Source organism: Lutjanus erythropterus, chromosome 23 (genome assembly GCF_056507025.1).
Source record: "Lutjanus erythropterus isolate fLutEry1 chromosome 23, fLutEry1.hap2, whole genome shotgun sequence".
Taxonomy (NCBI): Eukaryota; Metazoa; Chordata; class Actinopteri; order Lutjaniformes; family Lutjanidae; genus Lutjanus; species Lutjanus erythropterus.
Window position 1 is genome coordinate 2627201 of NC_139339.1, and position 13755 is coordinate 2640955.

A 13755-nucleotide genomic window follows, 5' to 3' on the forward strand; every position below is an offset into this window, starting at 1 on the left:
ACTTTTGCAGCATTCTAGCCCGAAGAATGATCTAGAAACGTTTGATTATTCCAGAATCAAAACCTTGGCCACATTCTGGACTGGATAATAATGTGTCTTGATTTTATAAACACCCCGGAGTATTCTCATATTTTCAGGTGTAATCAGAACGTTGTAGAACCCTCAATTTAGGTAAGTAAGCGACCAGTGTTGGTGGTAACTATTAGCCGTGCTAGTTCCTTGGCGTACGTATCACATACAGTATAAATTGGGACTTGTTTAATGGCTACAGCTGTTGCTCCACCAAAGTGCTACCATGTGTTCCTGTACATCAGCAGTATTCTTTATAATGCAGTATTAAGGAGTCTAATCTGACTAAGACTTTATGAAAAAGGTTGATGTTATTAATTGTTAAAGGCTCTTTAATAATTTGCTCTTTATCATTGATGTCAGATAAAATATTGTAACAAATCAACCATTTATGAGAAACAGAAACCGTCAGTTCCTGTAAAAACATTTGCAAAACCAAAGTTATGATGTTTTGACTTGGACAGCAGCAGAACATTTTTTAGTAACATACTGTTACAGATTTTTGGCCGAAGCGTGCAATGGGAATGTTCTAGCGATGTAAAGAGATATGTACAAATGTGTTCTTTTTTCGTGTTTTGTTGGTTTGTTCAAACAAAACATAACACTGAAGAACTTACTGTTATATTCATGACTTGTTGGGATGAGCATTCAGTATGGTGCTGGGTTTGTATCAACTCCATTGTACATAACAAAACCTAACACTGTCAAAGATCGGATTGAGAACCGGTGCTGTGCCCAGGTACTCTTTGCTCTGGTGCACACAGGAGTCAGTCACCTTGATAGAATTGAACTCTATTAAGTCCCACCCCTTTTTGCTGTGTGCTCCAATAACAGTTGATCTAGCTTAGTACCTGGCAGAACCTTGGTCAACTTAAATTCTGACAATGGTTAAAAGATGTGTTTGGAAAACCTGTAAAAAATGACATAAAGTAATATTTTAAGACAGCTAAAATTAGCTACTAAACTAAATAGCCATCTAATCTAGCAATGTTAGCTAACTAGTTCCATCTGGTAGCAAATGTTAGCAAAACACTATCTAACTAGCTATCTAATCTAGCAGTTTTTACCTAGCGAGTTCCATCTGATATATCTAATGTTAGCAAAGCACTAGCTAAGTAGCTTCCTAATCTACATCAATCGTTTGTTAGCTAGTTACATTTGAAAGCTAATGTTGGCAAAATGCTATCTAACTAGCTGGCAAATCTGCGTCAATTGATGGTGACACCTTTTACCCATCTTTAAAATTGGTTTCTTTTCAACCTAGACAAGCCTAGCATATCTACTAGCATAGCAACTTTTATTAGAGCATAGAGAAAAACAAAAGGGAGGGCAAGGGTCAGTTGTTGTTCTCATTAATCATGCTAACATTTCTGAAACTGAACTAAATGGATGTTATTAAATTAAAAAGCTTCAGGTTTTTCTATCCAGGCATTATTTACGATGTCCTCAAACAGCGGCAGGAATCTGTGCTAGCATGGCCGACGCTAATGTGCCAGATGCGGCTAACCAGCTAGCCTTTCGCTTCACATTCCTGTACTTGCGTTTTTGTGATGCGGTGTTGAGCAGAATACTCAAAAGTAAGTAGAACTTTAAAGATGTACAGAGACTTCATTTTTTGTACTCTGAAAATGTATTCTGAATACTTGTGTCCCGTTACGACCCAGCCTGTTGTGATGTCAAAGTGTCAGGGCGCTAATGCAGCTGTTTCGCAAAAATTGAGACAGTCCATTATCATATAAAAAAAAAAGGAAAAAAAGTCAGAAATGAGGCATTTGTCCACGGCGCGTTGTTTGTGTTTCTCAAGCTGGGCCTTAAAGTAGGTCGCATCGTGCCAGTTCTTGACAAGTTAGTTGAAAATAGTAATAATTTACCAGGTTTTCAGCAGAGATAAGTATTTTATTAAATATTTGGATGGAGAATGGGTACGTATGTTTCATCTTGAAAGCTGTAACAGTGTTTTGGGCAGAAATATTAATAGCAATGAAAAATAAAAATGTCATTCAATATAATCTATCAACTGTCAATAAACATCAAAGAGGCAATAAAAATCTGCTGTTTCAATAAGAGGAAGAGATGGCTTTGAAGGAAAACTGTGGAAAAGTCAAATCTATCTATCGATCTGTCTATCTATCGATCTATCTGTCGACCTATCGCTCTATTGATCTGTCTATCTAAAGAGCTGTAGAACTTAGACATCTCTTCCATTGCCAAAGCACATGTGTGACAGCAACAATAGAATCACAGAGTAAAACTAGCTAACGGTCTCTCTTACTCTCTTTCTGCCACATACCTGCTTTTCTGTAACTGTTGCAGGTTGTTGTGAACGACGGCGGGGGTTTGGAGCGCGGCCGCGTTCAGTGTTTTTCTTTGTTTTGTCTTTGTGTTCTGAGTCTGAAACCTGATTTTCTGAGTCCGCCTGTGGAAAGTCTGTGAGCTGCATGCAACTGAAACCGCTTCGTGTCTGCTGTTTGAGATGGTTTTCAAAAAATTTTAAAAAAAACGGTGGGGGGGTTATTTGTCCTGCTGGCTTTTTCTGGCGCTGCAGTGAGCCTCTGTTAACTGATACCCTTCATTTTCTATTTTTTTTTTTTAATCTTTTGACTTGGTTAAGCTATATTTGTATAGCAATCCACAAATCTTCTTCATCCTCTCAAATTACAAAGTGCTTTAAGACTTTTTGAGTATTGAATATGTTTTTATTTATCATCGGTTTTCTTTTGTTGCTCTTTTCTTCTTCTTTTTTTTGTTTTGTGCTGATTTGCCCTCTATGGCGACATGTATTCTAACCTCAATGAGGGACTTGTACAGTGTTAACGCTCCATTTTCCCTTTTCACCTAAATGAGTCAGACCTCGACCACGTGACCTGCCTGAATTTTAATTTTAACATCACTCTCGGATTTTCTGATTCAAACCAAACTCTTTCCTCAGAGATATAGTAGCTCTGAAAGCAGAGATATTCTTGTTGGTTTAGTTAAACTTAAGAAGAGTCTGTAAATCACACACAAAAGGCATTAAAAATCAGACTGAGGTGGTGTGACTGTATTATTTTCCAACAGTAGACTAATTTGTCAGTGCTAATCTGTATTGTGTCTGTGGTAGCTAGCCAACGTTAAAGAAACACTATTAGCAAATGTTACAGTAATATTATCTGGACGCATAAAATTAAACCCCCTTATTTGGCAAGTTTTTGGCAGTTACTATGCCAGAAAGAGCCATAGCAAGCTAACGTTAGCTAAGCTGTGAAAACCAGGCTAACGCTGGTGTTACACTGACTGACTATCATTTACTAATGTCGCTGACGGTTCTGTAAGACAGTGAGGTGATTGTCAAAATGATAAAAACAAAAAAACTAATGGTAAATACTATTAACAAAATGTAGCATAGCTTAGCATAAAGACTAACTATTGAACCACTGGCCATCTAGGATCATGAATACATTTTAAAGAAGCTATTGTCCTTCGTGTTTTCTTTATATTTGGACCAGAGTTCCTCTTTATTCATCTGAATCTGCCAGTTTAATTAACTTTTCATGCTGAAAAACACAGATTTGTAAGCCCCGCCCACCAAGGTTTAGCTGAACCAATCGGACTAATTCTGCTGTCAGAGCCGCTTTGCTTTAAAGAAATGTTCTTGATGTTTTTTTGAGGTGTAATAACATGGTTGGGGTCTGACCTGTGGCTGTTTGCCTTGTGGCTGTATAAAATAGCCCCTATGCCTATGGACCCTTGTGTCTTCTGCTGAGCTACATGTGTGTATGTGAGTATATACACACCGTGTTGCTATTTATTTATGTAATGTATGTATTAATTTTGATTATTTATTTATTTATTTATTCCTGCGTCCTATTTATTGGTTCGGCACCTGTGGCGTATTTGACGATTGTCAATACATTGGTGTGTGATGTGGAGAAGGGGAGGGGGGGGGGGGGGGGGGGGCTGAAGGGATGTGGGGGGGTATTTTTAGGTGTGGGGGGGGCGTGGTCAGTGGAAAAAACCTAGCTGTGATACTAACTCTAACTGTTGCTCTCCTCGTATTGGATGATGATATAATCTAAGACCACTGTATGTATAACTGCTTGTTGTGAAGATGAACTACAATGTAATGACAATAAAGAATTAACACTATGATGACACGCTGCAGACAACGAGACTCCAATCTGTTCTTCATAGATAGATAGATAGATAGATAGATAGATAGATAGATAGATAGAGTAGCTAATGATATGGAGGGTTTGAGGGCCCAAAACTAAATATAGAAATACAATAAATAATACATGATTGTATAATTAAATACTTGAATAAATTAAGACATTTAGATTTATATAATAAATAGACAATTTATATAATAAATTGCTTAAATGAAATTATAAATAAAAAATATAAATAATAAATAAATGTATTCATTAATATACAAATGTGTAAATATATGAATAAATACACAAATAGATTTCACATGTCTCCTTAAATTTGTGATTTATTTAGTTATGGTGACAGACAAACATTAAAACATTAAATTATGTAAATTTTAATTTATTTAAGCATTTTAGCATTATTTGTATGTCAAAGCAGTGTTTCAAATATATTATTATTATTATTATTATTATTATTATCATCATCATATGTATTAAAACATTTGATGATGCCATTATTTATGTATGTATGTATGTAATTTCTGCCATGAAAATATTTAAGAGCATATTCTGGTATGAAATCTGAAGGAGTTTTGATATGACAGTTATTGAACGCGGGCATCAGCTGTTTCTTTCAGTGTAATGATCCAAGATGGCCGCCGGGGGCGCTGTGGAGACATGTTTCCCTCCTTGCTACCGTTTCCCTCCTTTTACAAACCAATATCTGATGCTTTCAGGTGCTCCTGAAAAACTCGGAATCTGTGCTTCGGTCAATTTTCTATTGCAAATCAAGTCTGTTTTTTGTCAGAAATGATAACATATTTGATCCAACGACATATTTAGTTTACTCACTGTTTCTCATTATTTATATACAAAATCAAACGTGCAGTAAGATGAAACAGGATGAATTCAGATTACCATAAAGATGTACGCTTTATTTATTTATCAATATTTGCTGTATCTGTCATCTATTTAACAACAATAAACATCCATTACCATGTATAATAGATGAACCCAGCTTTAGAACACGTTTGTGATAAGTGTATATGTTGTTACTCTCTGTTTAATGAAACGTAATTTATTGTCCTACTGAACATATGTTTCTATTCATCTGTTAGATTGTCACAAAATGTGCAAGTCGAAAGTAAAAAATCAGATATTTTTCGAGGGAAATAAAGGCAACAAACGGCTTGACCCACTTTTCACAGACGACACGGGAACGTTTCACTGTGTTCTTGTCAAGTGCCACAGAAAAACATAGAGAAAAACCGGAAGTATGATACGTTGCCTTCAAAATAATAAATAAAGTGACGCCCCCCCCCCCCCCCTTTTTTTTTTTTTTTTTTTTACATTAAATAGAAACGACTTTTGACATTAAAAGTGTCTAATAAAAATGCAGATGATCTTATAAATTAAACACGGTGTTAAACTACAGTTGCAAATACGTACTTTTTTAAACAATGAAACTTTACTAAAGTATATCAAACATACATAACTGATTTAGGGTACGTCAAATCTAAAACTAACAAACAAGCAAAAAAAAAAAAAAAAAATTCTTTTGTTAATTCTGAGAAATTGTAAATTAAGGAAATAACCAATAATGCAGATATCCCCAAAGACTGCAGCAAATTTACATTTCTAAAATAAATGCTGCTGTTTCACTGTGTTCATCACAAAAGGAACAATTTAAGGATGCAAAGTTTTCATTGTCATACGCAGAAATAAACAAGTCATTAGTGCAGTGTAATTCTTAGTTTGCTGTCACTCTCCATCTGGTGTAATCTATTATTCAATTTAAAAATATTAAGATATAATATAAATGACGTCTTATAGATTAAAAAGATGGGAGAATAAGAATCTTTCTGTCTTTCTTTTGAAAATGTCCTTTGCGGTTCCGCTGTAATCATGGGGATTTTATTTTGGAAGTCTCACCCGGAAGTCTTATATTTTCACTCTAGCTAACTTCACACTGGTTCCGCGTGTTGATACTGAAGAGAGGATCGAAGAGAAACAAGTTTTTCGCATCACACAGACCCGAACTCAGGCCAAAAGCAGAGTAAAATGGACATGAAAAAGAGGGTCTCGTTAGAACTGAGGAACCGGAGTCCGTCAGAGGTGAGTAGCCCGGTTTAGTGCCTTGTTTACCGGAGACGGTGCGGTGTAAACTTGACCCGGCCGGGGAAGGAGGGGTGGCGAGCACATGGCGTGCTGTCTGCAGATCCCGAAAAGTGCTTAAATGTATATTTGCTGTTCTATACGGAGCCACAAGCTGGTGTAAAGTCTGCAAGACTGTTTCATTTGTAATATTAATCTCTTTATTTCCCTCCGGGAGCTCCTCAGCTTTATTGCTGGTAAAAAGCCCCAGTTGCGCGGTCGTGTCTAGAAGGGAACCCTGGACTAAACTCCCGCGAGATTTGTCCATTTTATTTCTTCTGTTTGCACTCTATTCAAGTTATTTATTTTAATTATAATGCGACTATGCTGGGGTTAAAACCTGAAGCGATTTACGGATTCAAACACTTTGTTAGACTAAGGGTAAACTTAGAGTTTGGAATTAAATGATCACTCTCGCGTGAACTTTCGCGGATGTAGGGTTGCCCGTAGTCGTGTCTAGAAGGGAAATCTAGATTAGCGAAGGTCTCGCGAGATTTGTACGAGTTGCTTATTCACTGTGCATATTGTAGAAACAAGTTATGGTTGAGAATGTGACAAGACTGTGTTTAGACACTTTGTTAAAGTTTAGGAGAAAAAAATCTGTCGATTAGGGTTCCGTAAAGATCATCGATTAAGGTAAGAACGATAACTCTCGCGAGAGCTTTCGCGAGTCTGGGGTTCCCTTCTCGTGACTACCTAGCTGCGCAGCTGTTTACCGCCTTGTTTTCAGTTTTTATATTCACTCTCATCTTAAATATTTAGGTCAAAATTGCATCACATAAAGTAACATTTTCAGTTCTAAACGGTATATATAAAATAAAGCTTGGACGCGCTTCAGTCCCTAACACTGAAATGCATATCCGTGTCACGCGGGCCTGACTAATGTCTGGATGTGCAGTATTCCTGAGTTAAAACGGCTTACAACTTAACGATAACACGTAATATTAATCTAAGCAGGAAATACGTCATTGTTTTTCCCCTCAGTACGCTTTAATCCTGATCAAATTTTTACATATTATTTTCCAAGCACAAATTCATCCTAAATGTAGCCTCAAAGCGGCCAGTGTACACATTTAACCGCTATAATTGACGTTGTTGATATTATCGCCTCTCCGGGGATTAGTCTGAGCCCGAGTCCATAAGGGCGCGTAGCCAGCGGCGTGCTAACGATTAGCTAAAGCCAAGGCGGCAGCTACTTCTTCCTGTGCGCTTGGTCTGTCATATTAACCACAGTTCCTTCACAAAAAAGCCACCAGACCAGCCCGTGTCACTATCACTCATGTGGTCATTTGTTGGGGAAATAAGTTAAGAGGGCAACGGAGGTGGAACAGTTAGCACAGTGTTAGCAGGGGAGCTAACGTAGCAGCGTCACGTGTGTTGGGGGAGTTTATAAACAGAGACTCGGCCGGGACCCATTCCAATATGAATCTGTTCAGGAGTCCCATTCACTGAGACTGGATGTATTTATGGTTTTACGGCATTTTGACCACAATTATTATTAAGCTAAAGTGCCAAAAATGAATTGGTTCCAGTCAGGGTATTAGGGCAGCAACTAATGATTATTTTCATTATCGATTAAACTGTTGAATATTTTCTTGATTAATCAATTAGACGTTTGGTTCATTAAGTGTCAGAAAATGGTGAAAAATGTTGATCAGTGTTTCCCAAAGCTCAACATGACATCCTCAAATGTCTTGTTTTGTCAAAAGCACAAATATATGCAGTTTACTGTCATAAGAGTAAAATACTCATATTTGAGAAGCTAAACTCAGAGAATTCTGACATTTTTTAATTAAAAAAACATCTCATGGCTTAATAACCGATTGCAGCCCAAATATGTATGGCAGATCAATGATAACTGAGTCATTTTTCCCAGTCAAAACTGTACTTTTGAAGATACCTGTAGTTATATTGTGATTTGTCAAACTTGTAGATATGTTTACATCTTTAAAATTTCAACTGGTCATTATGCATAATCTTGTCAAAATTATAATCCAGCTACATAGGATTTGTAGGATCTTTGGTTTTCTGTCTCCTAAAAGAAATGATTGATGTTTTGGAAGCACCCATCTGTGCTGGTCTGATGAATAAAATAAGCCCAAATCTAAAATGTATAACTTTGTCCAGTAGCTGTACAATATCTTTTGTTGAGGCCTGAATGAAATACCATCTGAAAGTGGCACAATTGTAATTAAATTCAGTTAATATTAAAGAACCCGACCGTGTCAAAAGAAATCATTTGTTCTAGTCTGACAGACTAAGGGAAAACACCAAGGTTTTGCACCGCGGTTTCTGAGGAAATCGTCCGTCGTCATCTTGCATCTTCAGAAGACTCATCTCTGTCTCTTAAACACTCGGCAGCGGAGCTCACAGGAGTAAAATGACTCAAACCGCAACCGTCAAATCAGGAACTGAAAGTCATTTTAAAACAGATCTACACGTGCCAACGGACGATAAAAAGATCTCACCTTCTGTAAAAAAAAAAAATGAGAGTATGAACTGTAACTTCACGTTTTTCTGACAGTTGCAGATGGACACGCCTCGTTAACAGGCAGCCAATCAGGAGCCTGTCTGTGTATCTTTTGTGTATATCTCTTACCGGACTGATTCCGCCCTCCTCGCAGGTCCAGGAGCTGGTTCTGGATAACTGTCGCACCACTGACGGGAAGATCGAAGGAATCACGTCGGACTTCTCCAACCTGGAGCTGCTGAGCCTCATCAACGTCGGCCTGACGAGCGTCGCAGACATCCCCAAACTGGACAAACTGAAAAAGGTCAGAGAGACAAACACAGAAAGACGTGACAAACTCAGCTCGCACAACCACGATTAATCAATCAAGATCAATCAATTAACTGCTTTGTAGAGCTGCAACGATTAATCAATCATAAAATGAATCACCAATTATTTTGATAATTAATCATTTTAAGTAATGTTTCAATAAAAATGTCCAAATTCTGATTCAATTCATTAACAATTATTAACATCATTGACAGTCATTAAATGTTATTAACGGTTTTTGACAGTCATTGACAGTTATTAACATCATTGACGACCATTGATAGTTATTAATATTTATTAATGGTCATTGCTCTAATGATGTTTTCTGTCATGTATGATAGTAAACTGAATTTCTTTGATATTTGGATAAAATTTGGTTCATAAAAAACAATTAATTTGAAGGTTTTTCCATCAGGCTCTGAAATTATAAGTCATTAATTTACTATTTTTCTGACATTTTGTAGCAATTAAGTGAGAAAAAAACAATTAAGTGAGAAAATAATCAAGAATATAAATATGTGTAAGCAAAGACAAATTTCAAAAAAAAAAAAAGAGAAAAAGAAGTAATCAGCTTTATTAAAATGTCCTAATAAAATAAACTCATGTTCTTTTTCGTGCAGTTGGAGTTGAGTGACAACAGGATATCAGGCGGTCTGGAGGTTCTGGCGGAGCGTCTGGTGAACCTCACACACCTCAACCTCAGCGGGAACAAGTTCAAAGACATCAGCACCCTGGAGCCGCTGGTGGGTTCTTTTGTATGAAAAAAAAATTGATAGAAACGACAAAATTTGTTCTTTTTTTCTTTTTCAAAAAAGAGTTAAAGCTCCCATTTCAGCATTTAACTACTGATCAGCTGTTTCCTGGCTGCTCTGTAACTCATCTGTGATTAAAGATCCAAGATGTTTATTGTCACAGCGGTTATATAAATTCAGTCGTGTGGAAAACTTTGGCCGGAGTCCTTCGGTATAAAAATAATAGTAACAGAATAACAAGTAATAAATCACAGAACAATAACAATAAAAATAAGATAAAGATAAAATATACAGAGGTGAGAAGATGTGATTTTTTTAAATATAAAGTATACAAAAACTAAACATCAGTTAAATTATTTCCATTCATAGATCATAAACTTTTTTCTTGTAATAACTCAGCAGAGCAGCTGATGGTCATAACAAAAGAACAGTAATGATTCATCATCAGAGGTGAAGCCTGAAACGAACCTGCAGAGTAATCTACTGTTTTTAATTCAGGACAGAGAAATTAATTTATTCTGTTAACAGTTTTGTACAGACTTTCATTTGTAAAGGTGCTGGAAATCCTCAGACACTTTAATTTTAATTCAGTGTTTTCAGTGTTTAAAAACATGGACAAAGTGCTTGAAACAGTAATAAATTACAATTGTAATCACATTACTTTCATAATTTGCTGAGTCAGATTGTACAGGAAGTTAATGATGATCATTAATCAATAATTGCTAAATGATTAATTGATTAAAGTTAAATTTCAAATAGAAAAAAAACATTTTTTATGTTATTAATTGTTAATGATTAATCAGTTAATCATTTGTTAGTATTTTTAGCTGTCTGTTAAGGAAAAGCCCAAACTAACAGGCGACATATTTTAAAACATCAAACTCTGTTTAATTTAATTTGTCTCCAGTCTGTAGAATTAAATCTAAAAACATAATTTTGGTTGATAAAAGCACAATAAGATCTGATTAAATGTGATGAAGATGTGAAATAATCATTTTGTATATAAATATATCATTTACCGCGTGATTTTAGTTGACGTGCAAATCTGATTTTGAGGACCTCAGAGCGGAGCTGTGATTTCTGGCGCACCCCTAAAGAGGGCCCAGACCCCAGGTTGGGAACCAATGCACTAACATACAGCAGATAAACATGCATACAAAGCAGTGAAGGTTCCTCACAGATCTGATGGAACCTTCCTCACATTAATACTTGAAACAAACAAATGTTTGAATTGAAGTTCAACTGGTGTTATTTTCTTCTTCTGTGAAGGTGTGATGGTTTTCAGACTGGAGATTTGGCGCCACCTGCTGCTCATCTCAATGAATCGACTCCTAATAATCAAAAACCAGAAGTGGATAGAAACAAACATTCATTTTGTTTTAATGTCGTCATCATTTCCTCTTCCTGTGCGGTGATTTAACCACAGACTGGAGAATTTGCGCCATCAGCTGTTTGTCTCGATGCAGCTGATCCTAATACACAACTGTTATCAGTAATGGATTGAAATGTGCATTAATCGCATTTTCTTTTGCAGTTTTTGTTAAAATTTTGAGCTAAACTCAGACGCAAACGCCTCAAACGGATCAATAACGTCCCTCTTTGCCCCACCAGAAAAAGTTGCCCCAGCTGAAGAGTCTCGACCTGTTTAACTGCGAGGTGACCAATCTGGCCGACTACAGGGACTCCATCTTCAAGCTCCTCCCCCAGCTCACCTACCTGGACGGCTACGACATCGACGACTGCGAGGCGTCCGACTCCGACGGCGAGGGGGACGGCATCGAAGACGAGGACGAAGAAGGTGAGCGTCAACGCGTAAAATGTTAAAAATGATTTCATTAAAAAAAGAAATGTAGATGTGAATCTGAACACGTCTGAATCATCTGCACATGATCAACAGGGCTGGGTACAGTTTTAAAAATTAATAGAGTTTTGGATCCAGATTTTAATATTTCAATTGATAACTTTGAAGTTATACCGATACCCAGCTCTGCTGATCAGTCGTTTCTGTTTGTGTGTTTTAGAGGGCGAGTCAGAGGACTTTGAGGAGGAGGAAGAGGAGGATGAGGAGGACGTGGTGGCTGAAGACGACGATGATGACGACGACAGCGGTGACGACGAGGTGAGTCCGCCGGTGAAACGATGTGTTTTCGGAAATCTTAAAGTCGCAAAAACTTTAGCAGTGACTCTCCTGCTGGTTCCACCCCGGTCTTCAGGAGGGACGGCGTTACGTCATGACGCGTGTTTTTTACACTGTGGCTGATCAGATCATCAGATTTTGGCCTTTCACAGCTGTTTTTAACACTTTTTGAAAAGTTGTTCTTTTAAACACAGAAAATAATGGATTTACTCTTCTGCATTAAAAACCCTCGTTTGTGTCCGCAGGATGGAGAGGTGAACGGAGACGTGGACAGTGAGGAAGATGAGGAGGATGATGACGAGGATGATGATGATGGTCAGTGACAGAGAGCCTCCGACACCTCAACACAAATCAGCTGTTTATTTCACTGTTTTTTCCCAACATGAGTTCAGTCTGTCTGACTTTTCTGGAACAGTTCGTGATTTTTCCACCTCAGTTATTCTGCTGGAATTCAGACGAAACAAAGAATCTTTAACATTTTTTTAATTAATCGCTGCAGTTTCTTGTTTAAAATCAAACTAAATCTTCTGTCCTCTGCAGAGGAGGACTCGTCTCCGGCCAAAGGAGAGAAGAGGAAGAGGGAACCTGACGATGAGGATGATGACGATGATGAATGAGGACCCACTGAGACCCCCCACCCCCACCCACCAAACCAAACCCCTGTGACCTCTCGCCTGGTGACCCCACCCCCCACCCCCCCCCACCAACGCTCGTCCTCCTCCTCTGACTCCTCCCCCTCCCCCCCACCTCCACTCTGTTGACTCCTTGGCTGCGTTCCATTTCTGAATCTGGTCTCCTCCCTCTGGGCCCTCGTCAGCACCCCTCCCACAGACCGAAACACCTGTTAGCAACTTCTGTTCATTTTTATAATCTCGTATCACCTCTTCATCCCACCGCTTGTTCCCAGTGATCAACAAACTCATAAATTCTCGTTTTCTGGCGTCTTTGTGTTTTTGGTGGAACACTTTTTTTTTTTTTGAGCTTCATCCTCTTAAAACTGATGACAACTCCAACAATTCAGCTGTAAAATGACAGAAAATAGTGAAAATTGTAATTTATTAGAGCAGAACATTGTTTTTTTTTTTGTCTTCAAACTGGAAAATAATCTGTTAACCATCATCTGACAAAAAAAAGAAATCCTCGCATTTAGACGCTGGAACCAGAGAATGTTTGACGTTCAGAAACAAAATACGGTGGTGCTTCTGTGACATTAAAGGGATAGTCTGGATGATTTGATGTAGGGTTGTCGGTGTGTTACCTCTATTAGATCGATATCAGTTTAAGTGTATGCTATATTTAAAATATTGTCACTGCTTTACCTCGCCGTCAGTTGGCTTATAAAACTTAAAGTTCCTGTTAGAAAAGCCTCTCTATCACTCTTTCTTGTTTAACCAAACTCCATTGACAAAATCAGTAATTTTACTTCACAGAACACTGAGGCTGCTGGTCTACCGCTGCCTCGACCTGTTAGTTTGTTTGTGTTATTGTGTGACTTTGGTGTTGTAAAAATATAAGTCCTTATTCACAGAAGGAGTTTGGTTGGTTTGGAGAAAGTGACATTTGTCTTATATAGCAGCTGTTTCCTGTCAGAAAGCCTTTTCTGACAGGCGACTATCATCTACTGTAGCTAATTCACTGACTATGGATAAATACAGCATTCAGCCACGCTTCAGATAATTTAAAATATCCCCTTTAAATGAGTTGGTTATTAATTCTGATATTAAATCTGACAAA

At 37.6% G+C, this 13755-nt stretch overlaps 1 protein-coding gene across 2 annotated transcripts; it reads left to right on the forward strand.

The window, feature by feature from the left end:
• The first annotated feature begins 6134 nt into the window (after positions 1 to 6134).
• Positions 6135 to 12710, forward strand: LOC146305327 (acidic leucine-rich nuclear phosphoprotein 32 family member D-like). Of its 2 annotated transcripts, XM_084712898.1 has the most exons (7): positions 6136 to 6314; positions 8978 to 9127; positions 9753 to 9875; positions 11496 to 11682; positions 11906 to 12003; positions 12267 to 12336; positions 12562 to 12710. In XM_084712898.1, exons 1-7 carry the CDS (start codon positions 6261 to 6263, stop codon positions 12636 to 12638), a joined length of 759 nt encoding a protein of 252 aa, XP_084569024.1. In that variant the 5' UTR covers positions 6136 to 6260; the 3' UTR covers positions 12639 to 12710. The 2 variants fall into 2 exon arrangements, 1 of the variants encoding a protein (XP_084569024.1); XR_014769128.1 differs by lacking the exon at positions 12562 to 12710 and having other exon boundaries at positions 6135 to 6314; positions 11782 to 12003.
• The last annotated feature ends 1045 nt before the right edge of the window (positions 12711 to 13755 follow it).

Excerpts from the sequence above, each read along its gene's own strand:
- LOC146305327 (XM_084712898.1), top strand. The coding sequence starts at position 6,261 with ATGGACATGAAAAAGAGGGTCTCGTTAGAACTGAGGAACCGGAGTCCG. Across the intron at positions 9,128-9,752 it reads AACTGGACAAACTGAAAAAG|TTGGAGTTGAGTGACAACAG; the intron begins GTCAGAGAGACA and ends TTTTTCGTGCAG. Across the intron at positions 12,337-12,561 it reads TGACGAGGATGATGATGATG|AGGAGGACTCGTCTCCGGCC; the intron begins GTCAGTGACAGA and ends TGTCCTCTGCAG.